Here is a 26369-nt window from a genome sequence, read left to right as displayed (position 1 = left end):
GTTTCCACTCCCTATCCTATTCGCTAAATGTCATCACTCTTAGTTAGCCTTTCTGTCTGCAGGAGAGCATTTAACAGAGGTTTTCACAGAACTGGATACAAGGGCAAGGTCCTTTTCAGCTAGCTTAAAAAACTTGAGGTTTGACTAAATCTTTCTTTTTAATATTCTTTGCTTTAGTCAGTCTTTATGTTGTCATATTGCTGTCCCTTAACCTATGTTGTTGAAGTAACTGTGAAGCTCTTCGCAGTCTTCTCTCCTCTTCCCTATGGCAAATAACTGTAGTTTCATCTACATACTCATACTCCCTCATTACCAACCCTGCTTCTAAAACAAAATAAATATATCACACTCTTACTTCTACTATTAACCTTTGGGCATGTCACTGTTAACCTTCTATCAGGATGGAAATTAACCTGCTCAGCTTTCAATTTGTGATGATATTTTGCCTCTTCCCTTATGACTATTTAGGTTCTTCAACAGAATCTTACCAGGGGCCTTTTGGAAGTCTCAAGATATCGTGTCGATTGCTTCTCCTTTAAGTGCTACATGAGAAGCACATTTGCTGCTCGGACATGTCCTGGGTTTTGTAGGTGGGGCTACACCAAAGCTGAGAAATAAGATGTCTTAAGCAGACCCATAAATAAATGGGATCATGAATTTATGATGTGGAGACTCATGCTATGTGGAGGAGAAGACACCCAGAGAGTAAAGGTCTGTGAAGAGGAATGCAGCAGTGTTTCCATCACATCCCAAGTGGAAGCATTTCTACTCCTCTTTTAGAGTGGGATGTTATTTCACGGTGAAGAGTTCAATGCCTTTGTTAGTTACAAGCAATTATGCTGTGTACTTTTCATTTGAAGCCAGATGTTTTTCCAGGTAGGAGGGCTCAGTCTTTCAGCCATAGCAACAGTTAATTTTACTCCATTTATGAGTAGGATAACATTCCTAGGGTCAAAGGTCTGCTTTTGAGAAGATAGCAGCATTTTTTGTTGCTTGTTGGTAGCTATTACCCACTTCTTAATACTTGATTTGGTATGCCATAGGCCCGGCATCAAACACAGGTCTTTTATGCTTACCGGGCTTTGACTTATACAATCATTTTTTCTTATGGTTGTCCTGATTGTCATTTTCTGGCAAATCCTTTCTTCCTTTTTGCCTGATAAAATATAAAAAATGCATACTGAATCAATACACTTTTTGTACTGTATTTGCTACTAAAAAAGTAAAACTATTAAAATAATTTTAATAATTATACTTTGTTTTCATTGATGTACACACTGAAACTATTACTTCCATAATTAAATAATTTTTTAGAAAAAAAATCTCATATATTAATAAATACTTCCCATGCAGAATTATAGATTTTATAGCTGGCACATGTGAGGCATCAGCTGGCCCATTAAGCTACACAGGTTTTATAAATATTAAAATATTAATATGATTTTAAATTGCACATATGGTAAGACAAATATAAGCAATTAGAAAAAAGATATTTTTGAATAGTATTAGAATTAATTCTGTTTTAATAGGAATATTGAATGTAAATAAGATTTTGATTCTGCATTTTAGAAAATTTTCAGAACTTAGCATTTGAGAAGGTAAAGCTGTGAATGTTATTACAACCTTGATGCTATTTTGAATATTTAAAATTTAAGTAGGACTATATAATTTCAATATATTTTGAGAAAGATGTCCTTCAAGGAAGCTTTGAAAGAGAGAGGTGCATGTATTTGCTAAATATGGTGCAGTTTTTACCACCAACTGAACTGAACTGAAGCATGTAGCACTGAGTCGGCATACGGATCTAGATTAGGGAAATACTGCATTTTTAAGTACATTCTGGGAGATACTGGTAGGAGGTTTTTTCTTTTATTTGAAAAATAAAGATGTAGAGTGCAAAGACATTTTTAACATAGTAAAAATCATAATATAATAGTGAAACAATTGAACGGACAATCTTTCACGCTGCACTCCATATCAGACTGTTATTACTATCTGTGTAACAGCAGTTATTTAGATCTCCTATTTCACTACCTGTCAAAATCATCTATTAGTTTTGCTACGCAACCGTTCTGGACATCCAGCCTACAAAATAATAAGCACTATTCAGCAGGGTTTTTCCACCTCCAGCACATGCCTTCATGGTTGGGTGTACACAAAAAGAACAACTTTTCTGTTCCCCAGAAGCTTGTGAGCACTTTTACAAGATAAATGAGCTTTGAGTAATGGAGATATTCTGCAACCATAGCTCCAATGGGTATTTAAAAATTAGCCTGGCTGCAGAGTACAGCTAGATTTTAACCTGCGCATTGCAGGATCAAACAGGATTCTGTTACTGAATTAGCAGATCACTGTACGATCGAAGCTGTTAGCCTACAGCATCTTGGTTTTCCTTCCTCAGCAACACTTAAGAAAAGGAAGTCCTGTGATACTTCCATCAGAAAGCACTTGCCAGCATGAATATGTGTAGACAACGCAATCGGTGTACTTCTACAAGTCATATAGAGAGAGAGATCTTGGTCTCTTCTGCCAAGTAACTAGCGATAGGACAAGAGGAAATGGCCTCAAGTTGCACCAAGGGAGGTTTAGATTGAACATTAGGAGAAATTTCTTTACTGACAGAGTGGTCAGGCCTTGGAACAGGCTGCCCAGGGAAGTGGTTGAGTCACCATCCCTGGAGGTATTTAAAAGACGTGTAGATGAGGCCCTTAGGGACATGGTGTAGTGGGCATGGTGTGTTGGGTTGACGGTTGGACATGATGATCTTAGAGGTCTTTTCCAACCTGTATGATTCTATGATTCTATGATTCTATGATATTTCAGCATATAAGGTCCTGATGTCTAATGAAAACTCTGCTGCTATACTTTTATCCCTCCCACCTTCAACTGCCAAGAAGATCTGCATTCAGTATCAGGTGTGCTTTTTTTACTCACTCCTTATTTGAGTAAGGAGTTTCTGTGACTTACCTATCCTTAAAAACAAAGAATTGTGATCATAATGCAACAGTTCTGTAACATTCTGTAATTTCTGGTGTAAAAAGTATTTATTAATGTATAGTTGAATTGTATGTTTCCCCCTCCCCCAACATTTTCATAACTTTGTAAAACATGTTATTTGTGACAGAGAAGAAATACAGCATAAATCCATATCTGCAAAGGTGAGACCAGGCAGTAATGCACACTCTTGCTCTATTTTAAGGAAAAACAGTTCAATCATTAAATTCAGAGACCTGCTATCAGATTTAGAATCTCTTGGTAACAGTATTCAGGATGATGATGTTATTTAAAGTAACATTTCTTATTACAACTACCCTGTACAGTAAGTTCACATATTAAAACCAATTTCAGAAATGAACAGGAGGAAGAACCATCAGCAGCATATACCATAAATGGATGAACCTAATTCTGACAGGTGCTGAGCAGTGAACCCTAACCAGGCTTTAGAAAACCACTGATCTGGGGAGGTCAACAGGGGATCAGCATCTCTCAGTATTAGGCCCAATACCATTAACTGCATGGTAACATTAAATGGTGATGACAGCCATTCGCGCATATCAAGCAGTGCTTACACTATTCATTAAAAAAAAAGAAAATACATTATTAAAAATAATACCTGGTTCACAATTAATACTATCAGTAGGCACTACTGGACTAATGGCAAAGGGTAATAGACCCAATCCAGAACCTGGCAGAATCATTAGGAATAGAAGTTTCTCATGAAATAAAAACATTTTTATATAAATGACATTTCATTAATTCTTACACTGCCAACTGCAATTTTTCTTTTAGCAAAAGGTGATGAGCTTTCCTGTTAGCCTTCCGAATTTAGAAACTCCGCAGCTGCTTCAAGTCTCACTAAAGATGGCCTAAACTTTATTACTCTCCTGGTTAACACAAAACTGGAATGATGCTTCCTTGCAAACCAAACTTTGCAATGAGTCTCTCTATGGCAAGGTAAGAATTAAATATATGCACTCACTTTGCATGCATTGAATCACGCGCTTTCAGAAAGATTATTTGTTCCCATTAAAACCCCAAGGTGTTGCAAGCTCTATTTATAAGTACTCTTTTTAACTGCTTCACCACAGGGCACATGCTTTTAGTTAAAAATAAAACAAAATAAAAATAAAAAAGCATATAATTGTATGAATTATATCTGGTTTTTTAGCAGCCACCTCAGCAAGTATTTCTGAAGTATAACGATGCCTTTCCTGGGGCCACAGAATACGGCCAAAATTATAAATCTTCCTGGTCAACAGAAAACCAGTAGGCATTAATTCTTTAGACTAATTTTCTAAATAAACCCAACCTAATTTGGGGGGGTTTAGTTAAATATTTTTCAACATAGCTTATCTCATTAGAGAAAGAATATTGATTAATAAGATTTTAGCACAATTCTGGTGTGTTATTTTTCTCTGCTGATTCTCATTTAAAAAAAAAAGTATTCTGTTGTATTAAAATAGCTTTTATTTTCTATGTTTTGGATACAATAAAACAGCATATTTGCAGCTCACTTTCAAAGCTTTGCATAACTTGAGTATTGTTTTGTATTTGATAAATATGAATATTTCCCCTTATATCGCCAAATTATTTATAATACATTGCACTTCTGAATTTGATTTAATAACTGTGCAATATATAGTTATAAGTCTGTGACTTCCTATTCAATATTATTAAGTAAAGGTTTGTCTAAAAAAATTCCAAAGACTAATTTGCTTATCTATTTTAACTCTAATGTTGAACACAAAAAAGGCAAAAAAGAGGGGTGAGGATTTTCTGTGGCATTCAGTAAGTTCTTGCTCTACACAATTAGTTTTACACAAGTGTCTTTTATTTTTATGTATACATAATTATATTCCTTGATAATAAAACCTTTCCTAGTCAAAACTGCAGAGAAAATCAGTTTGTTCTCAATTGACTTTTAAAATTGCATAAATTATGAAACCTTTATATAAGCTTGCATCACAATTCATCATATTTTAAAGTTACACACTCAGAAAATGTGAATGTATTCCCAGATATTAAAAAGTCAATTTTATATAATCGTTGCTAACATCAGTATTACTATAACTTTTCCTCATTTGGGATTTAAAACAAAAACAGTATAATTCCAGTATTTTGGCCCTAGAAAATACATACTAATGGTACAGAATAAATTGGTAAATTTGGAGATGTATTTCAAAATGTCATCAAATTAGGAATCAATTTTAGGTGGGAAAATCCTTATCTTTTATGGTGAAAATCATATAGGCAATATTTTAGAGTCAGCTTAGCAATAAAGAGAATGTTTTCATTATTTTAATCGAGATAACTTTTCATCTTCCACAGGTTATATTTGGAGAGATTTGGTTATACTCCAGAACAATAATGTTAAAAATCACCAAGTCAGCAGCCAAATGAAGCAAGACCTTTTAATAGGAGTAGTTAGGTAACTATAACAATTTTGAGTGATTTGTTGGGGGACTGCATGCTTTTTCCTTCTTTATGTCCCAGCAACTGAGGTTAAAAAACCAAAGCCAAACCAGCACATATTGCAGCCTTCATCACTTACAGGTCTTGCAGCAGCCATCATTATACGTCTGCACAATTCCTCCGTTCTAGGAAAATAAGAGGAGAATATATCACAAAAGACTGTGCCCAATGCAAAGGTGAATTGTATCTCCAAGACATTCTGTGTTTTAAAGAAGTCCAAATAATAAAAAATAGTATCACTGAAATCAAGAGAATTACACAGATATGTATCAACTGAAGGTTTGGTTCACAAATTCTTTACAGCCTTTGGCATTGAAAATGAACTCTTATTAAACTCACTGCTTATGTGATCTGATCTAGTCTCCTTTGAATAAGCCACTTAGTTTCTATAAGCATCTTTTTATATCATCCACTACCATCTATTTCCCCACCACTGAGAGTTATGAGGATAGTTTAAAAAATTCATGTATGCAACTTTGCTGATGATGTAAAAGGATTTACACTGATCGTATGCCAAGGAGCAAATTCATACCTAGTAAGTAGCTCTTTGCAACATTAAATATATATATGTATATATACACATTTTTGAAAGAGAACATTAACTGCAGAATTTTAGAACCATTGGTGTGCTCAATTCTTTTTCTCAATTGTAGTCTTTGTTACTGGTTTCTTCTAAAGTTGCTTGTTAGCTAGAAAGTAAAAATGACAGTGAAGAAAATGTCCTTTGGAAATTAAAAGAGAGTATGAGAGAGAGGCTGTCAGAATCTGTCAGAATGGGTGCAAGCAAGAAACACGCGCCCACAATTTTAGTGCATAGCCCAGAACTGCATATCAAGCACACAACTGAACATAAATAGCACTCTTACGATAAGAATAGACAAAAGACATTTTTTAATTTCCATCTTTTCATGCTAGCATGCATTTTTTATCTCATTACAGAAAAATTACTGAATAAGTTGTTCAAGAACTTCTTAAATGAGCACTTAAACTCAGCTTCTTAAATCCATATTCCTAAATTATCCTGAGCTGCCTGTCAGAAGAGCTTTCTCCTCGGCTACTGGTTCAAGTCAACGCTCAACATCTCTGAAAAACAGGTCAGACTGATTCAGGAAGTTAATTTTAGGGCTCCATTCTTTAAAAACTTGACCATTATTACTAAGGAAAGATCCTAATAGATAGTGACAAAAGGGTTCCAAGGAAGAAACTCGAGCATAAAGTCAAAGTAGAACAGGCATTAATTTAAGATAGTATACCTTTTTCAAGATTGGAAGAAATAAGGACTTATTTAAACAAATGCAGTGGATAAGTAGGACTTATGCTAAATTTATAATCTGTAGTCAAGGCAGCAATGGTACTTACCCTCTCTACAGTATATTTATTTTATTATTATTCGTAGCTTATATTAAATATATGGTGTACTGCAAGTGAAGAATTATAAGAAGTATTATAAAGTTAGAGAACTATTAAATTAGAAATTAAAATTATAAACAAATATGTAATGTACATGAAGAATCCACATCCTTCAAACCAGTTTATGTGGGTATGCCAAATTTACATTTTTAGGTATATGATGTAGGTAGATACCCTTTCATGTATGATAGAGATTTTTTGTTGTGTTATACAGAGTTTACTTTAAGAGTTAATAAAGTTTTTATATATTCTGTCATCTTTCTACTCTTTCCACAGCTTAAGGAATTTTTAATATAATCCACTTTTATATGCAGCATTTCTGAATTGGTTGATCCAATTTATTTAGTGTATGTGTACTACAAACTTGGCAAAGTGTTATTCCAAACTAAAGAAAGACATAGTGATTAGCACTTTATATAGTAGTATCTCAAGTGTTATTCCAATTCCACAATACTTTAAAATCAGTCATCATTGAGACCCAAAACAAACTTTCATACTCCTCACAGATATTTAGTCAGTCAAAAAGCAAACAGGAACATAGAAAACAAGACTGTAAACTCGCTTACATGTTTTTACTTACCACTTTTTTAGTTTAAAGAAAGTGCATGAGGGTATGCACGGTTATCAAGTGTAAGCCAAACTCTAGATCAGTTATTGTCACTTACCTCACCCAAAATACAAACCTTTGTACACTCAGTATCATTAAAAGGGGGGCAGACAACACTCGATCCCAGTATGATGGCCCCCGCAGCAGTCTTTGCACACTTGTAGTTGGTGCAGTTGGAGCTCCAGGTGCTTCCTTCCTGAATATATAAAACAAAACCATTGTCAGGAAAGACAAAACACTTCAGCTTTATCTGCAAACCCAAATGTCTGTAAAAGCGGTGCCCTCATGCTGTAGTACCTACTGGAGTGGAAAGTTTGTTGCAGACCACCCATAGGCGGCTCTACTCTCCAGCAAGCTGCTCAGCATGGGTGTCCTAGCGCAGAATGGAAGGGCTCTGCACCAGGAAAAAAGTCTGATAGTTTCTTTTGCTTCAGGAGCAATAGGAAGCATGAACCAAGTCATGGCCAATTTGAACCCTACCCTGCACTTAGAGCATATCCAGACTTAAGTAAATTATGACATTCATATATCTTTGTAGAAAATACTACAACCAAATGAAATAAGGTATTCACCTAGTGTGAAATGGCAGGTCTTTAAATAAACACACTTTTTTCCTATCATATACCATAAATAGTCCCTGAGTGCATAACCAGCAGTAAGGAGGTATGAAGCAAGAATCACAGCATGAGTTAACTAAGAAGTGACTGTCAGACACCTCTTTATCATATCATTATAGTTATTTTTTATCTCTGTCCAGATGCACTTACCTCATACACAATTAGTGTTCCATTCTCAGTATGAAAAGAGCAGGACACGTTTTGACAGGTGCCACAACAAGTATGGTGACTGGAGGAAGGCATATATATTTGATGCTGGAAGGAAAGGAGAGCAAAAAAAGAAAAAAACAAGTATTTTTTAAACATAGAGTATATGAAAATTCATTGATTTCTGAAACTACAAATACCAAAAGAAACAATATGCAGGTGGATGGATGGATAGTTATGTTTACGTATGCTACTAGAAATTGCCTCTCAAATTAATCCCGGGGACACAAGATACACATCATCACTGTTAAGTTCTCAAGTTCTTGCTGAGCAAACAGGACTAGCAAAAGTCTTCACTTTGACTTCTATCCTGATTGTGTAGTTGTGCTCACAAATAGCATCATTCCTGTATTTTAACAATACTCACAGCTTCACATTGCTGGGAACAGTTCACCATTGTAAAATGCATGGCATTGTATCCTGTGTTCTGATCTTTTTCTTGTAAACACTGTACAGTGTAACAAAGGTCTCCGTCCAAGTACTGAATCACTGACTGTCCAGGATTCAGTACTGTGACCTCTTGGAAGATGCACACATCATCCTTCTCTAATACCAAAATAAATAAATGTTACCAGAGGAAAGAAAAATTCATCAAGCAAATTAACAGAATAGCTGTGAAGACAAAAGTAGGGCAAAGTCCTATGCTCTGCAAAAGTTTTCTAACTTTTAGGTTTGATTGGTTTGTGGTTTTAATTACCAAACCAAGCGGGGAGGAGGTATAATTCAGCTTAAGAAAATGCTGAAACATGCAAAACTGCCTAAAATTGATAGTGTTGCTTCTATGGAAGTAAAAAAAAAAATCATCTATTGTTCTTATTTTTTAAAGAGTTCTAATATTTAACATTGGGCTAAGTACACTATATGAATATTCTGTACATCACAAAATGTAGCCTTTCTGTCAACTAAAATAATATATCTACAATTACCTGTGGGACAGTAATATGCTCAAGCTGCACTGTAAGTGTGTGCTTTGCTCCCAGAGGCAGTTTAGCCTGGGCTGCAGTCAGGATTGCAGCATGCCTCAAGCACCCCCATGCACAGGACAGCTGAAATCCAGCACACACGGGCTAGCTGAGTGAGGGGAGGGAGCAGAGGTTTGATCTTAAGACTGGGCACCTACCCTCTTGCTGGCTGGACAGGTCTGTTGCTCTGGTGTGAGATGTTATCTCATTTGTGCTCAATAGTGGACTAGGAGTCCACTCACAGTCCGCTCACACTCAGCTAAGGTTCACAACCTGCTTCCTATCTGCCTCTCAGCAGAGAGACAGTACCTGTCTCTGAAAGCATGGGCAGTTTTACGACACTCGTACGCCCCGCCAGAACAGACACAAAATGGATGGATTAGCAGACAAAGCATCACATTCAGAAAAGAGAGCATAATTGCATAACTTAAATGTAATGTAAAATCAAGATGAAAGAGTGGTTACGTTTGAGAAGGTTATTATGGTCCTATTTCTGCTTTTTTTTGCATGTCCATTTTACTGAAAACTAAAACAAAACAGATAGGAATATGAAAAAGTTACCACAAGAGTAGTGAGTGCATCCACAAGTACTGGAAATGCTACTATCTATTTTTTTAACTTCTCCCTGAGTATAAAAAGATAAAAGAGTTTGCAAAGTCATGCACAATTAAATGTAGTGCTAAACACACATTTTTTCTCTAAAAATGTAAAATACTACTTTTCATCACTTCCACCCCTGCTTTCATAAAAGAGAAAAATTGCAATGTACTCAAGAAACAGTAGCACGTTCAGAGTTATTCAATGTATTTATCTCTTTAAACAGGAGCAAAGCACTTCATTTTCTCTAGGAATGCATGTAAACAGCAAAGTGGCTAAACAGCAATTTTTCCTGAGATACAAAGCTATTTCAATAATAAACATATTAGCAAAAGGCTGCCTTCTATGAATTTTCTTCGAAAAGATAGGTGAAAACTATTGAAATTTGCAACTCCTATTTAGGCTTTACATTATGCAGTCTTCACAGAAGGGGAAGAGAAGGACAAGCTACAGGCATTTGACAGGGAAAATACCCCTGTCACTATGGTAATAATGGGAGTTTGAACATTCACTCATAATTATTTTCCAGATCACAGTCCCTATTACAAGAAAGTATGTGAGGAGCAAAATATTTATGACTTCTCATATTGGCTAAATTCAATAACGTTAAATCATTTTTATCAAAAGCATAAATGATTAACAAAATAACACATTTCTCCATATGATACATATGATCATAAAGCTCATTCCTCATTAATTATTAAAACCAATTAGGAATTATTTAAGTGGAAAAACTTCCCAGCTATTGTTTTGAGTCAACACTGAACAGAATAATATTACAGTTGCTTTTCTTCTTTTGACATCTTAAAACACACAAAGTAAAATTTCCCCAGGGAAATGTTGACAACACTGTGCAGAAACTTGATGGAGTTACATGCTTGAGCTGGGGACTGGGAGGCAGAGTCCCAGCCTGTCCCTCTTCAGCCTTATCACCCTTTACAACTAATTGAAACAAGGAATGGAAAGGGAGGAGTAAGAGGGCTGAACACCATTAATAAAAATATCTAAAGGACAGTGCTTACCAATTTACAGGTCAGCATCGTAGCGTTTTCACAGCTACATTCTGAGAAGAGAACAAGAAAAGCATATCAGTCAGTTAGCTAATTGTTAGCTCTTGTTAACAGCAGTGACTAAGGAATAAAGTAATGATTACCACAGTGCCATTCTGGACAACACTGCCCAGGTATTTTTTCCTTCACAAGTGTCATGTCATCTGTGCAACTCATAGGAGGCTCAGAACAAAGATTTTCATCGCAAACTAAATGGGGGGAAAAGACAGGTGTGAGAATTTACTCAAATTTCCTTTGATTTTTCCAGCTTGTATTTCTCTTGATAAACTATTCTAAAAATAATGACATTTTTAATAAATTTTCATTGTGTTCTTAAGCATCTCAATTGTACTTGGAACTGAAAAATAAACCAAGATTTTAAAAAGTGCTTTTAGTTGCCTTAGAACAAGTTTAAATTTTCAGAAAACATCACACAGCAATCATTTAATATTATTCCTAGTTCAGAGTGACTCAAGCTGATAACAAGTACAAAAGACAACTAAAATCACAGCTTTTGGAAAAACATGCTTTTTTTTCATCTCAGCTTTGTTGTACAGCACGTTTCTGTAAGATAACAGGGAGCAACTGCCCTCCTGGGATGACTGTAATAAGAGAATACTTGCCTGTCTTATCAGAGGAGGCTTACTGGGACTCTGAAAAAAGACCACATGCTAACTTTTTAGCTGCTAGAAGTTGGCAAAAACAGTTACAAAAGCCTTTGCAGAAACTTTCACCTGGGTGCAAGTACTAGGAAAAGGAAAAGACCAATATGTGGAACCACCTGAAGTAAAAATCACTAAGCTCCAAACTTACTGGAAGATAATTTAATTAATTGAAATTACCCAAAGACTGTAATAGGACAAGAGTTAATGCAGGAATACCCCATTGATCTAAGTTAAGCAGTTACACTTATAGACATTAATTAAGAACATACAACACAATTTCTGTGTTTTAGAAGGCTAAGTGACTATGTTACACTGCAAAGATTTTTCTTCTGGCTGCTCATTGTTTGAATAGTAGTCAACCCAGCAGTATTTGAAACCGTTGGCCTACTCCTTCCCCTAAAAGTTAGCAGTGCAAAGAAACTGCCTAAACTCTAATGAATGGTACAACAGAGGAACAACATGGAAGCTGTTTTATTACGGGTGGTTTAATATATGAACAATTGTATATTTATACTCCAAGCATGGAATTCAGTTCCACATTAATATATCGGTGTTTAGATCACCTTGAAAGTAGCTATATACTGTCTGGTGAACTAAATAACCTCTCCAGACTCCATTGACTGGGTTGGTTAAACCACCACTGAGTATACCAAGATCTTTGAACCTAACTCAAATGCGGACACCTTCATTTAGATCTCTTCATGTCTATCTGAAGCCCACCCTACAGGATGAATCAAAAAAATCTCCACACACACACACAGTCTGTTATTTTTACTAAATTTGGTAACGTATTGAACTGGCAACAGTTACACTCACCGCAGTAGTAGTGAGGACAACAGTAATGTATGGTATTCAGGTCTACAGTGAGGATTTCCCCTTCATTACACAAGGGAACAGGCTCAATACAGGACTCACAAACTAAATTTTAAAAAAAAAAATCAGACATTTACAAAGTTTTAGACACTAAGAAGTTAGCACATGTGAATTCTATTTAGTAGACTATGTAACAAGTCATATTATGTTTGTTACTTGGATAACAGAGCTTTTATGGATTGACATTCAAATATAAAAACATAACAAAGTTCAAGTATAATGTTCAAAATTATGTTGGAAATAAAAGATCCCAAAACCCAAGAATAATTCATGCTCCAGTCAGCCTGACCTGTATGAAGTCCCACTGACCCCTCCAAGAATTCCTGGCTTAAGTTATTAGGTTTAGAACTATAGACTATTTTTGTAAATACTGAACTAGTCCTTAGTTATCCATAAAAATATTAGAGGCTTCTTACCACAGACATAAGAGAAACAACAGGGATCTTCCTGTTTTGCTTCAACAATAAATTGATCTTCTCTGCAGTCCAGCTGGGAAGCATTGAAACAAACTGAAGGATCACATTCTGTAGGATGTGAAATAAACAGTATTTAAAGAAGAGTCCCAGGAACAATTCTAAAAAGATAAAGAAAAGATATTCTTCATCTCCTTAGTAAAACAAAATACCCCAAATTGACTGTAAATCAAAAGTGACACAAAACACACAAAAATATTGGAGAGTGTGAAAAAAAAGACCTCATTGCCTGGTGCTATTTACAATGTCCCAAAACAACTTGTAAGGCAAATTTTCTTACAACACATAATACAAGTGTGGAAAATGTCCCAGTAACTGTGTTTGTGTATTTCCCTTACCACATCGGTACTGTGGGCAGCAGGACAGGGCATGGTAGCCTACCACTAATTTTTCATTGGGTTTGCATGTTGGAATAATGGCATCACACAATGACATGTTACATTCTGTGGGATAAAAAACAATCAATTTTGACATATTTGAACAGATAAAAGTGCAAGACCTATAGCTCAAGATATTTATACCATACAGTATAGAGATCCAGAAACTACGAGCAGCCCAAGTCGGCTTAAAGCATACTCCATACCATCATGTAGACCTCCGACCACAACCCAGGGCAGGTATAGCTCCATTCATGTGGCACTGTGCAAGCACAGTTACATCCCTCTTAAGGCAGATATTTACTTGCTATGCTTCCTACACATGAAGCCAGCTAAAATGTCCCAGTGAAAATATTCCCTAAACAAATTGACAGTGTCTGTTACAGGCATCTAACTAATGAGCAAAAGCACCATATCAGCTGGACCATTTTTTCTCATTTTCCTTGAAGGTGTTATGAAGAAGTAAGTATTTTTTGCTTAACATTTTAGGAGCAATAAGCTTATTCCTTTTTCTAACAACCATGGCTAGACAGTATTCAGTGATCAGGTCACAGAAGACTGCTTCTGGGAAGCAGCAGTAGGTCAGAGGATACTGCTCTTGACACCAAAGCATTAATAAGAAAAGCAAACAGGCTCTGATGACTACCCCAATTACCAAGGTACTTCTATCATCTAGTATTTATCAATTTCTTTTAAATTCCACCCAAGAGCTTAAAAATTCATTTTTAACAGAAGTTTTGTTTCACTAGTGGACTTCTAAGAAAAAAAAATTATTTCAGTGAGTCAGTTCTTAGAAAAGAAGACTGCTTTGCTGGCCCAACCAACCTCAAGTAGCTAAAAATGACTTCTGAAAAGCGTTATCTTGAACCATGTCTAAAGATTGTCATCCGCCAGTGAATGTCAAGCATTTACCTTATACTTCTGTAACTGAAAACAAGTGTGGTACATACCACAAAGTTTCTTTGGACAGCAAGCTCTTTCTTCGATGACATGGACGATAACTTCCCCTTCCTTTTCACAGACTGGTGATGGATCCTCGTTGCATTCGGGTTCTACAGCAACAACACTTCCATTTTCTAAACAGTTGTACATGCAACAGCCTCTCATGGACCCATTCCAGATCTCCCCAGCAGAGCGAGGTTGTCCTTTGTTATCTGTACATGCTGAGAGAAAAAACATTATATTCCTTCAACAAGTAGAGAGTGCACATTTCCTTTAAGCAACTATGAATTGCATAAAATTATTGCATAAAATAAGAGCGCTGTGGAGCATTATGATCAAGGAATCCAAGAAAAGATGGTGACCTTAAAAATACCAAATGAACAAATGTTTCGTTATGGGTGAAAATAAATACTGAGTGCAAGGGAAAGAACCTGCCCATACTATTCATTCTTTCCTGAGTACTCCAGGAAAGAAAGGGGAGCTACGGAAGAATGACCATCATTTTTCCCCAGCAGAAGTACATCAGCACTGGGTCTTGAATCCAAGTGAACTGAAAGCACAGACTGCTGTAGCTTGAGATAAAGCTGGGCTCTATTGAAGGGAGCTGTACCAGAATCCCACTTACTGAGGACTGATACAGAACTTAAACATGACTTACACTGAGCTGCGGTTAATATTAGCATATCTGCAAAACCACTCGGTTCTGCTGCACTTACTACATTTTTCTTCTGGTATACAGAGGTCAGAGTCTGTTCTATGCAGAATAGTGCCATTTTTACACACACAGTCTTCCCTTAAATAGGAACAGGGAGAATCTTCATAGAACCATTTATTCAAGCATGTCTTGGCTTCACAGGGTTGTACACAAGGCTGGTATTCCTTGCCCTCAGGACAACTCAATGCTGCAAGTCATAAAAACAGGACATTGAGTGCTGCTGTTATTCTTTCAGGATTTCATTGGATAAACAGGTAGTAAGAACAAGTGAGTGTATCATGGAAAGCATACTTTTATGTTTTCAACCGTACTTTAGGTAAGCAACTAATTCAATCGAGGTTAAAACTGATTCATGACACTTTGACTAAAACCATACATATTAAGAACTTCTACCCTGATTTACTAATGCTGTGATAGAATGAGATGGTACTTCCAATAACAATAGAAAGAAATATATTTTTAACTCATCACTAAACACTGCAGCCATATAAAGCCGCATTGGGGTATAGAACATGGCTATCTGCTTACAACAGTAATCAGGTGTCCTCCATTTAATGCAGATATTGTGCTTGTTGCATAAAGCCACATATGCAGAAAGTGCATCACACTCATAATTCCAAAAATAAGTACTGTTGATCCACATCTTCTCACAAAACTCCTGTGGTGACACCTAGGAACATATTGTAATTGAGAATTAACAAGTAGAAGAGCTTTCTGTGGTTAAAATAAATCATTAATTACAAGAAATAATACAGCTGCAAGGGAAAAAATCACAAGCAGTGTCTTAAGTAAAAAATACCATTTATTTCAGAACACTCATTCTGCAAAACTTAAACTGCCAGAATTTTTTATGTTCATTAGTAGGCACAGAACAGAGTCGTAATGAGACTGTCACACTACTTCCAAGAACTTTTGCAGTTTAGCCCTGTCAGCTAGAAGTCAACAATCTCAGCTAAACATTGCTGCTATATCTTCCATAAATTCCTGATGTGAATGAATTATTACTGAATGCTCTGTTTCTGTGTCTATAGGACCCAATAGCCTACGTTACTGGGTGTAAATACAGGTGGTCCAACCTCTCTTATTTCTGTTGTTTTTATTTGCATAAGCTTATAACAAGGTGGAAAAAGTCAGATTTTTGTTTCATTCTGCTTGTTCACTGCTGTGCTGCAGCCCAGCTCTCCCTGTGGTTTCAGCGAATCTTCAAGCACTCGCTCACTTCTGCCATAAAGTTCACTACACTGACGACTCCGTTACCTATCCTTGTCCAGTTGCTTCACGCCTGTGAAGCGCACAATACACTCCATCCACTCTGGCTCTACCACCATCAGGTATATGAAAGAAAACAAATTTCATAATGGATGAACCAAGTGCTTGGCAATTTTGATGCTCTGTCAGGTTTTGCTATAAACCAGGAAAAGATGCAATTGCATTGTATCTGAGGCTATGAGAGTTCCCCTGGAAACATATATGAAGTAGGAGTTCTGACCATTTAGATTCCCTTTAATTATTTTAAAATGAGATATGTTAAAACAATTATGAAAAGCATCCTGCTACCCACTGGTGCTACTCTCCCTTCTTGATTCCAAACTGCTTACCACTGCTCCCTCCCATCAAATTTCTGTGGCAAATACCTATTAATCTTTTTTTTTTTTTAAAAAAATCTCTTTAACCCCTTCCTTCCAGAAGAACTCCCTCCATTTTTTTTCTGCCTGGGGAAAGTGAGGAGAGGTCTTGGGAGTTTGAAGGAAGGGGCTCAGCTGCCTGCAATACCTTTAACAGCATTTGTCTGTGATGAAAACCGACGAGTAACACAACACAAACCAAGGGTGGAAAGGCAGAACAGCAAGAAGTGAATCAGGAATCTGGACACATCTATTTGAGAAAGAAAGGGCCACTTGAGTAATTAATCCTTTTTATTTTTAATTAAGTGGGAAAAGTATGTCAGACCACAGAGATTTGGGGCTTCCTCATTTCCCATTCCAGGAAGCAGCTGTGCTACACTACCCACCGCTAGTGGTAGGCTGCATGCTACAGCTATATTCCCTGCGGAAAGTACAGGGCCCAGAAACAAATGATAACGATTTCTGTAAGAAATGCTACCAAATTGTCAACATGATAGTGACTATGGCAAAATCTGTTTATCTAGAAATTTCTTTAATCAGATTAGTCTCAAACTGCATGAGTTGCTGTTGTATGCAGCAGAAGTATGAGGCTTTCAGTTCTAGTGACCTGTGTCAAGCATTTATTAAAAATAACTCTTTTGGAATGCATTTGTGTTGAGATGATGATCTGGTGTCCCTCCTTTGAGCTTTGCCTACTCAATAATTTAAGAAACAGCATAATAGCATAGGGATCCTGTAGATGTGTGTTTACAATGGACAACATGACAAAGGTATTAAAGCCACCCAGCCAGCTGTCAACTCATGCAAATAAGCAAAACATAAAAAACATGCATATCTGTCTCACTCTTTTCTTAACTATACATCTTTTATTTAATTTGCACCTGGAATTTCTCTGATCTTTGTACTCACTTTCTTGTGACAAGGAATGAAAATGCTTCTGTTTAACAATTCCATACAGTATGTGCAGTTATCTTCAGTACAGTTTCTTACTGGCCTCCTGGTTGTTACATCAAGTGATTTCTCAATTTCCCAACTCCTAATGAACACTTCAATTTCCTCCATATTTGTAATTATGGTCCTGTTTTGCATTTTCAAGTCATCACTAGGGTCTCCATTACACGCCCCTGGAGACAGAGCATCACATTCAAAGCACAAACAAACATGTCATATTACTTCCTTTGGGAGAGAAAAGTGCACTTGATAAGGTAAGATTAACGTTGCATCAGGCTCACCTGATCAGGCTCACCTGATCATCACTTGGTCATCTGAATTTATAAATGAAAGCAGCTATGTGTCCAAATTTCTGCTTGTGATTTGTTTGGCTTAGCAAAACAAGCAGATCATACAATACAAGTAATGATACTTTTCCCAACAATGAATTAACTTTTGAAAAAAACTGCTACCAAAAAATGTGCTGTTGAGTGTAGCAAATTCACTGACATGGCACCAGATTCTGATCTCATCCTACTGAATAGCAATCAGCTCCATGGGAGAAAATGTAGATGGCTTTCAAATTAACGACACTTCGCTGATGATTTGACACTGTATGGAAACTTAATTGAACATTCTAAGTGCCCGAAGTTACGAAAGGAATCTTTTGATGAACAAATTGCTTTCTCTAGAGAAAATACTTTTCTTACCAATTTATTAATACAAAACCACTGAAAAAACCACCCCACCCAAACCCCACCCCAATTCAGGTATCTATTTGCTACCTGAATTCATTATTGTATGTATTCAGTTAATTCGTCAGTGAAAACATATACTTCCTATAAGCACATAATAAGTCATTAATGCCAAAATTTTTATCTTCGTAATAGTGTTTTACATCCCAAAGTTCCTATATCCTTTTTTCATTTTCCTTCTGCATTTCTACCCACACCATAAGACCTTGCCTTCATGCTTTGAGCCTTGGATCCTGATACTCTCCAGGGTCCCTTGTTAGAACTGGGCTAGCCTGGTGTGACAGGCTCTCTTATTCTCTCAGACAGCATGGAGAAATACAGAAGATGGTATTTGCATGATAAGAAACATTTGACAGTAGCACTGCTTCCCAGTATTCTTAACACTTCTGCTTCTTGCTGCTGTCCTAATGCCATTCCACAAACTGTGCTGGTGTTACAGAATTGCAGAATCAATACAGCTTTAAAAATAAAGCCAGTTTACTACATAGTCCCACAGTTTTTTTCAGTATGAGAAGGAGAATCCCAGACAGGAACAATTGGCAGAGAATAGGAAAGAAGCACTAAGAGAGGCTTCAGATTTTACTGCAAAATATCAGGTAGAGCAACACTTTACAACGGAGGTTGGAGTTGTCTGCATAGTCTTCCTGCTTCTGTATTTTCATGGCACAAAGAGTAACTATTCTATAATCCTTCCTACATCTGACCTCATCTTATCCCAATCTTTTTCAGTGTGCATAACGAAGATAGCATGATAGTGGGAAAAGATGCAGTACCTGCCAGGGCCAGCATTTGCCTTCTCTCACTAGATCTAGAAGAACTTTCCTTTTGTTCAAGCAGAACATAGCAATTGGTTTTAAACACTTAAATTTTTTATACGTATATTTAAACCATATCTGAATTGTTTTGATCATAAAAGTTCGTTTTCCTGTTCAATATGGGGTAGATTCTATAAAATTAAAATGCACCAGAAAAATGAACATTTATGATAGAATTAAAATAACTCTAAAATACCTGCTTACACTTTTCCATATAATTCATAGTGGCAGAGTTATAAAAAGGCCACCAGGGAAGCCTGAAACATGCTAAATTTACTATCATTGTAATTTAAGTCTGAGACACCTCCGCACAGTTTTGGACCCTAAATCCAACCTTAAGAGGTCTGAATCAGGATTCACCATTCTCAGGGGACTTGGACCCTTCCCAAGATACACCTTTTATCAGTATTTGCACAACGATAAGCTGCCGCTGCTAACATCTGACAGTTATTCTTTTCTCCCAAAATCACTGAAATATACTGTCACTACCTGAACTTCTTCAGCAGCCACTTCTTCATTGAAAATTTTCCCCTTTTCTCTACTTGACTTCAACAATATTCTTAAACACAGGCAGAGTTGAGTATATTTTTTAAAAGTTAATTAGATACTTGATCATTACTTGCTCTGAAAACTACTTTATTAGCAAGCAGTGCTTTGAAGCAGAATTATTGATCTATTATTATTAATTAATAGAATTTCGCAAGCCCACCTCAAATAGGATTGGCAGTGTAGTTAGTGGGGGTCACAAGGAGAGCTATAAGGACAGCAAGTCACGGACACAAAAGAGAGATGTGAATTTTAAATGGAAAATTATTAAATAAGAAAAAAATTGCCACCATAGCCTCACCACAAAGTCCTTCTGTCTTCATCGATGTGTTAGAGTGTAATCCATACTGTATATCTATGATGCCTGTAACATGAGCCCACTTGATGCTAATACCAGCTGGGGTATTAACGACATACATTGCACCAGTATCCTGAATACTCAGTCCTTCTTTTGAAAATGGTAATGATTGAATTACAGAATCCACTACTACCTAAAATAAACCAAATACATTTTAGGGATAAAAGCAGATTGCGAAGATGTATTTTATCTGTCTTTACATCTTATAGCAAAAGATATTTTTTACAGCCTTTGCCATGTACAGTAACAGTCACAGTGCTTACATCACAGAGCTTCCCGTCAGTGCCATTTCCTATACCTGCAAATGAAGTAGGCATGACAAAAAATAATGATACAGAAATCTTTTCTAATTAAGGAAGCAATAAATCTTATTTATCACATATCATATGATATAACAACTAAAAAACCTCATCCCAATTATTCAAAGTTATCTGTTCTGACCTGTTACTGACTAGCAGGAAAGGCAGCTTAAGTATTTATCATGTCTTGGAACATTTCTGTTTGGTGCTAGGTTATCTGGAAATACAGTCTCAAGTATAAATTACTTTTGCAGCTTCTTTGAAATCGCAAAAGAACTTTGAAGTGTCATTTTGGATTAATGACATATAAGTGAAACATAGTATCAGAAATGTATATTTTTTGCTTCTAGCTCACCAGGAATTGCTGGGAATCTGAACCACAGAAGTAATTCTAATCTGTAGTACATTCACTATAAATCTGATCTATTGCATTCTACAACAGAATAGCTCTCCAGCTATCTTTTAAGTGTACACATGCTATATACTGGTGATATATACTTACTTTTCTCGCTAAACGATTGATAAGTAATTTATATGTGCGTGTTGTTACATTTAATTTCTTAAAACAGAGCCCTGAAGTGCTTGCAGGGGGAACCTTGAAAGAAAAGTGACAAACAAGTTTAGTTACTATTGTTTTTCTAATTCTGTACCAGTGCTATAGGAAATTTTTTCAATATGTGTAATATTAATGTATTTTATAATTAGTAAAAGAAAAAAGTACTCACTAGTTTTCTTATTGAATTTGCACTCTGGAAAACATTAAAAAATAGATTAGAAGTGCAATGATAATCAGCATTTTTATTTGGCAATAATAAGTTGACTGTTTTCTTTGTGTTTGAAGTTGTTCTACAATCAGCTTCATAATTAAACTAATTTAAGGTATTCCCTGCAAATAATGAAAAATACACATTTCCCAGCTAATGTAGTGTACCTTTCTATGAACCATTTTTAGAAACTTGATTTACTTGTTAAAGATTTAAATCAAGGGGGTTTATGTGGAAAATAGTACAGAAAAGAGAACACAATGACCTGAACAAGTTGAATTAAAATGCATAGAAATACAATGGTCATGCCAATAAAATCCCCCGCCCTAACTTTGGTAAAACTGCTATTTTAACAAGGCATCTTTCTGCACAAGATTGCAACTTGTAAAGACCATACCTCAGCTGGCTTTTAACTAAACAGCTTTAACATTGAGAGCAATTCATTACCAGCGTCACGAGATTCAGCATACGCTGCAAAAAAATATTTCTTAAAGAACTACAGCTACAGACTTCTAAAGCTCATCTGCCTATGTGAGCTGTGTTCACACCTTTAGACTGCAACCAAGAAACAGTGAAGAGAGCAATTTAAAAGAAAACCTCTAAAACAGTGTAAGACTCAGGACTTAAAAATCAAGTGTACAGTTGCCCAGAGAGAGTAGATAAGAGACCAAATAGGGATGGGAAGGAAAGAAGCTTGATGAAGTTCCTCATCAGGAACTTGTTTATCCACAAACCAAAGGAGGAAATACAAACCAATTGTTCAAGGGTTGCATAAATTAGGACTTCGGACAATGCAAAGGAAATGTATGTACAGACTCTAGGGATGAGACTGACCTGACCTAAACTGGCAGTCTACAAATAAAGTGGCTGGATCTCCTCTGTAATGCAGAGAGTTAGACAACTACAAAGAACAATTCATCACACTAATCCCAAACTCATTAATACCTTCCTAAAATAACTACAAAAGATTTTTGTGACAGTTGAAAATATTTTAGTATTTTGACCATATTGTAAAGTATAAATTCAGGGCCTCAGGAAGATTTGTGGGTGGAGAGCCTGAAGTTATTCAGAAGTTATGTCACCCCTGATAATTTAAAAGGAACCTACATTTGAATTTCCTTAAACATAATACAACAGTTGCTATTTAATGTGAGATAAAATTCTTTTATCTAGACAGCATGATGAAGCATGCTGCTTGAAAATTCAATAACTTGCTTTTTTTCAATGGTTATGGTTATTATCTGAACGTTTTAAGTAAGTGATACATTTTTGCAGAATTTCGTACCTATAACACAAAAATTCAAGAAACTATTATTACAATTATTGTGGAAATGCAAGAATCTTACCTGATTAGCAGGACATTTTTCAATATGAGCAACAATAATTTCTCCTGGTAACTTGACTAAAATGTAGGAAGCCGTATTACAGAGGGCTATGTTGTTTCCATCGAATGTAATAACACTCAGTTCAGACAGTACAGAACATTGACCTAAAAAAGAACTGTCATTTAATGAGGTTACCACAAAACTGAATACAAGGCATTTCTAAAAACTTTCAGTTTTAGCAATATTTGCTTTCATATGAGATATGTTCATATATATATTGATGACCTTATTCTGGAGACAGCATATTGAGCCATAAGCAGAAACAAGTATCTTACGTTACTCAGTGGAAATACCTTAACCTACTGCTATGTGTCCAGGGTAGGGGATGAAGTCTGAACTGGTGACAATTTTCACTTAAGTCAATGTTTTATGGGCAAGGTCAATGAATCTGTACATTGTCAAATAAAATACACATATTTTTGAGATACTGATAACAAGAGACTGATCTTTCCTGTCTTGAGACAAATATTTAAAAGTGCAATATTGGTTTCAGTAATGCTGTAAGGTTTTTAATATGACTTCTTGTGGCCCTTTTGTTCCCTTGGCAGACAGTCATCTGCCAGTTTCTGCAGCTTCTAAATATGAGTAGAAACTGCAGTTAGAGTTAACTGAAATTTGGGAGTTCTGTCTTTCAGAAAATGCCAGTATTTCATTTTTTTTCTTCACAAAATGTTGAAATCTCAGCATTTCTACTGATAGAAATTCTGAAAAGTGTCAGCTGGAAAATGTTGATGTTCATGTTGCAGATTTCATTTCAATGTTTTCACTCAAAACAAAATATTTGACTCTAAAATATTTGACTCTCTTGAATGTTAATTCAAAGATACCAAAACATTCACTACATTTCATTCTGTTTTGCTGATGAACAGCTCTTTTAAATTCATTCCAGTATTCAACCTCATATTCCCACTGTAATAAACCCTTAATTTATTACTTGAAATTTACAGATCAAGGCATTATGTTGTATTTAAAAATAAAAGTTACTTACAGGGACATTCCCAGTCTGGGCAACAACTATCAGTGTTAACTTGAACTGGCATTCCTCGAAAACCACAGTCTGGCTTCTGCACATCCTTAGGGCAGTTTCTTGAAAGGTTGTATAACATCCAACCCGTATTAACACATACATACTGGCTACATTTGTCGACAGGTTCAAGGTATCTTGGCTGTCGTGTGAGGAAAAAACAACCAGAATCAACTTTACATTCATTTCCCTTATAAAGTCCAAGTGGTCACTTGTTCATTGCCCTGCTCTGAGACAGAATCGGCGTATCTACATGACCCCCCCATCACTTATTTTGGAATGAATTGCTTTTGTGTGGTTGTAACAGGTGACAGTGATGCACATCCATTCACCCACACCCTTCCTGTTCCATCTATGTAAAACATTATGCATTGAGGCTACATTTTATATTCAGTAATAATCTGAAGCATTTTAAGAAATACAGAATCATGCATTCCCATCATTTTAAACCCTGTGACAAAGAAACAAATGGAAAAAAAGAAAGACAGGGTGAGATTATGCAGAAACTCAAAAATTCCATGAATTATGGCTTTTCTGCACCTCGGAAATATATTTTGCTATCTAGAATCAGCACATAACTTTAAAAGCCATTTTTTTCCAGAGCAATACATCCAAGTTGCAGAATATACCAGGACAGTATAAAAGCAGCAATATAACAATCCTCTAAGAATAATTTAGTATTTTAAAATATACAAATAAAAACAAAAATAGGAGATTTAAGATCTCTGGTATTACATATATAGCATAACAGAATGGACTGAAAAGCAATATATATTTTAACACATAGGGGCAAGTAAAATTGATCATACCACACATTCAGAATATGTAGACATTAGTGTGTGCATCATTGTACCAAAGGAAGTCTTGTCAGCTATAGCTGCCATTGTTTCTGTGCTTGCCAGAGAAGTTCGTGTTTCCACAGGCCCTGAAAAGGAAGGCAGAGCCGTTCCACCACTAGAATGAGATAAATCTATTTTAGTTCTTGTCTGCAGCTCTGTGGGCTCTGTCAAACTGAAATAAGGTTTAATGATTTTCTGTGTTGGGCTTTTGGACCAATCTGATGATGTTACATCCGGGACTGCAGAAAGAGAGAGATTTTTTACTGAGGTTGTATTTCTTGAAAAAGGTGAACTCTGAACTGCAGATACTGTCAAATAAGGCAGGGAAGATTTCTCAGTTGTGGTTGACTTTGTCTTGGTAACATTTCTTTGCTCGTGTGAAGTACGACCACTTTCTAAAATAGCCACAGTTCTTTCAAATGAGGTTGCGTATTTAACTTCTGAAGCTGTAAATGAGGTACTCTTTGTCTGTAATAATGGACTTGTAGTACCAGTTGTTTTGATTATCATCATTTTTGGAGTTTCTTTAGTGCTCTGTGAAGCTTGAGTTGCTGCAGTTGTAAATAAAGATTTGTGTGACACATGCATGGGTGTTTCTATGGTGGTAGGAACTGAAGCTGAAGCCATATAAAACTCCAAATCAGCAACAAAAGAACCAGTGGGTTTTGTAGTAATCCTAGAGGCTACAGTAGTGCCAGAAGCAACTAATAAACTGGCTGAAAAGCTAGGTGGTATTTTTCCAAAAATATAAGGTGCTTTTAAGGACGTAGCATTCACCGTTGTGTTCGTGATCATTGGTGTAGTGGATTGAGTGATGATTCCAGCTGATATGGCTGATATTGTTCCATCTTCTTCTGAAGAACTTACCGAAGAACTCTGTTTTCCTAGAGAAACAGTAGAGATAAGAGTGGTCTTAGGAGGAGGTGAAGACATAGAGACCCTACCGGACTGGCTTTCTAAAGTGGCTTCAGGAGTTGTAGGCATTAGTAAAGAGGGCATTATAATGGATGTTTTTAGTGCTGCTGAAAGGCTGGTAGAAGGGCTTATGTTTAAAGTGAATGTAGAAAAACCTAGAGAAGTTGCAAAGTCTATAACTGGACTTTCTGAGGTTCCTTGTGTATCTAGAGATGAAATTGGTGTTTGGGTAGCAGTTACATTTTGTGTTAATGATGATGTCCTGCTGAATATGGGAATCAATGAAGAACTTGTAGTATGAGATGTCACATAAGATGGAACTGATGTTGATAACAAGATTGTAAATAAAGATGATGACCTTGTAAGAGAAGGATCTTTAGGAATGAAAGTGCCTGCATTTTGTGCCACAGGGTCAGTTTTCAATTCTGTATTTGAATTTTCTGTATGTGAACTGCTTGGGTACTCTGTAATTTCTGAAGTGGTTACTAATGTAGCATTTAGAGGTAATACCAGTGTCCTAAGAGGGAAGACTGTAGATGTAATGGATTTCTTTGGCTTTTTAGAAATGGATGACACTGACAAGGAATCAGTGTGCATTATGTATTTATTTTTTGTTGAGGCTTTACTTGCTATAGACATATCAGAGATTGTTGGATAGACTAGAAGAGTGGAAGCAGTGGAAGGTACTTTGTAAAGACTTTTGGAGGCAACAGTGACATCTGCCATAGCTTTGGGCTTCAGGGAGGTAATCAGAGAATGCACTGGTACAGATACTGTGTGTGTTACAGGACTCGAAGTGTTTATAGGGATTTGAGAAGCAACTTGAGGTGAAGATACAGTCATTATGGGCAGAGCAGCAGAAATACTGCCTTTTATTTATGGAGATGTCTGCCTGGGAACAGTCACTGAAATTTCCACTGAAGATAAAGAAAAGATGGAGAAAAACTAGCTAAAGAACTTGCATTTAATGATATCAGAGAAGTTTTAGACAAGGGTTTTGCTGTTTCAAAATATGAAGCTGTGATTAATTGAGGAAAACTTGTCTCAAAGCTAGCAAATCTAGTAGTCATAGGAATTTGAGGAGCAGTTGAAGTCAGTGCAGAAATGGGTGTTGGGTGAACTGTAGTTTGACCAACACCAGACCTAGT

The 26369-nt window shown here is 36.2% G+C and overlaps 1 protein-coding gene across 1 annotated transcript in view; it reads right to left on the bottom strand.

Moving 5' to 3' along the window:
• The window catches only part of OTOGL (otogelin like), a 98401-nt gene that overhangs the window by 3996 nt on the left and 68036 nt on the right, over window positions 1-26369 (bottom strand). Inside the window, exons 37-58 of the mRNA XM_075150518.1 lie at window positions 24277-25190; window positions 23432-23609; window positions 22405-22547; window positions 21020-21043; window positions 20797-20889; window positions 19939-20128; window positions 17501-17715; window positions 15495-15636; window positions 14968-15153; window positions 14260-14472; window positions 13271-13375; window positions 12876-12983; window positions 12403-12504; window positions 11026-11130; window positions 10895-10935; window positions 9837-9900; window positions 8681-8859; window positions 8257-8361; window positions 7566-7685; window positions 5552-5597; window positions 3614-3685; window positions 1077-1156 (exon numbers count right to left, since the gene is read on the bottom strand). Of these exons, the coding sequence (XP_075006619.1) occupies window positions 1077-1156; window positions 3614-3685; window positions 5552-5597; window positions 7566-7685; window positions 8257-8361; window positions 8681-8859; window positions 9837-9900; window positions 10895-10935; window positions 11026-11130; window positions 12403-12504; window positions 12876-12983; window positions 13271-13375; window positions 14260-14472; window positions 14968-15153; window positions 15495-15636; window positions 17501-17715; window positions 19939-20128; window positions 20797-20889; window positions 21020-21043; window positions 22405-22547; window positions 23432-23609; window positions 24277-25190 (3425 nt within the window). The remainder of the gene's footprint in view (window positions 1-1076; window positions 1157-3613; window positions 3686-5551; window positions 5598-7565; window positions 7686-8256; window positions 8362-8680; window positions 8860-9836; window positions 9901-10894; window positions 10936-11025; window positions 11131-12402; window positions 12505-12875; window positions 12984-13270; window positions 13376-14259; window positions 14473-14967; window positions 15154-15494; window positions 15637-17500; window positions 17716-19938; window positions 20129-20796; window positions 20890-21019; window positions 21044-22404; window positions 22548-23431; window positions 23610-24276; window positions 25191-26369) is intronic.

The sequence above is a fragment of the Calonectris borealis genome, chromosome 1 (assembly GCF_964195595.1).
Source record: "Calonectris borealis chromosome 1, bCalBor7.hap1.2, whole genome shotgun sequence".
In the NCBI taxonomy this organism is placed as follows: Eukaryota; Metazoa; Chordata; class Aves; order Procellariiformes; family Procellariidae; genus Calonectris; species Calonectris borealis.
The sequence above is the reverse complement of the archived record's forward strand: the minus strand, read 5'-3'. Positions and strand labels throughout refer to the sequence as shown.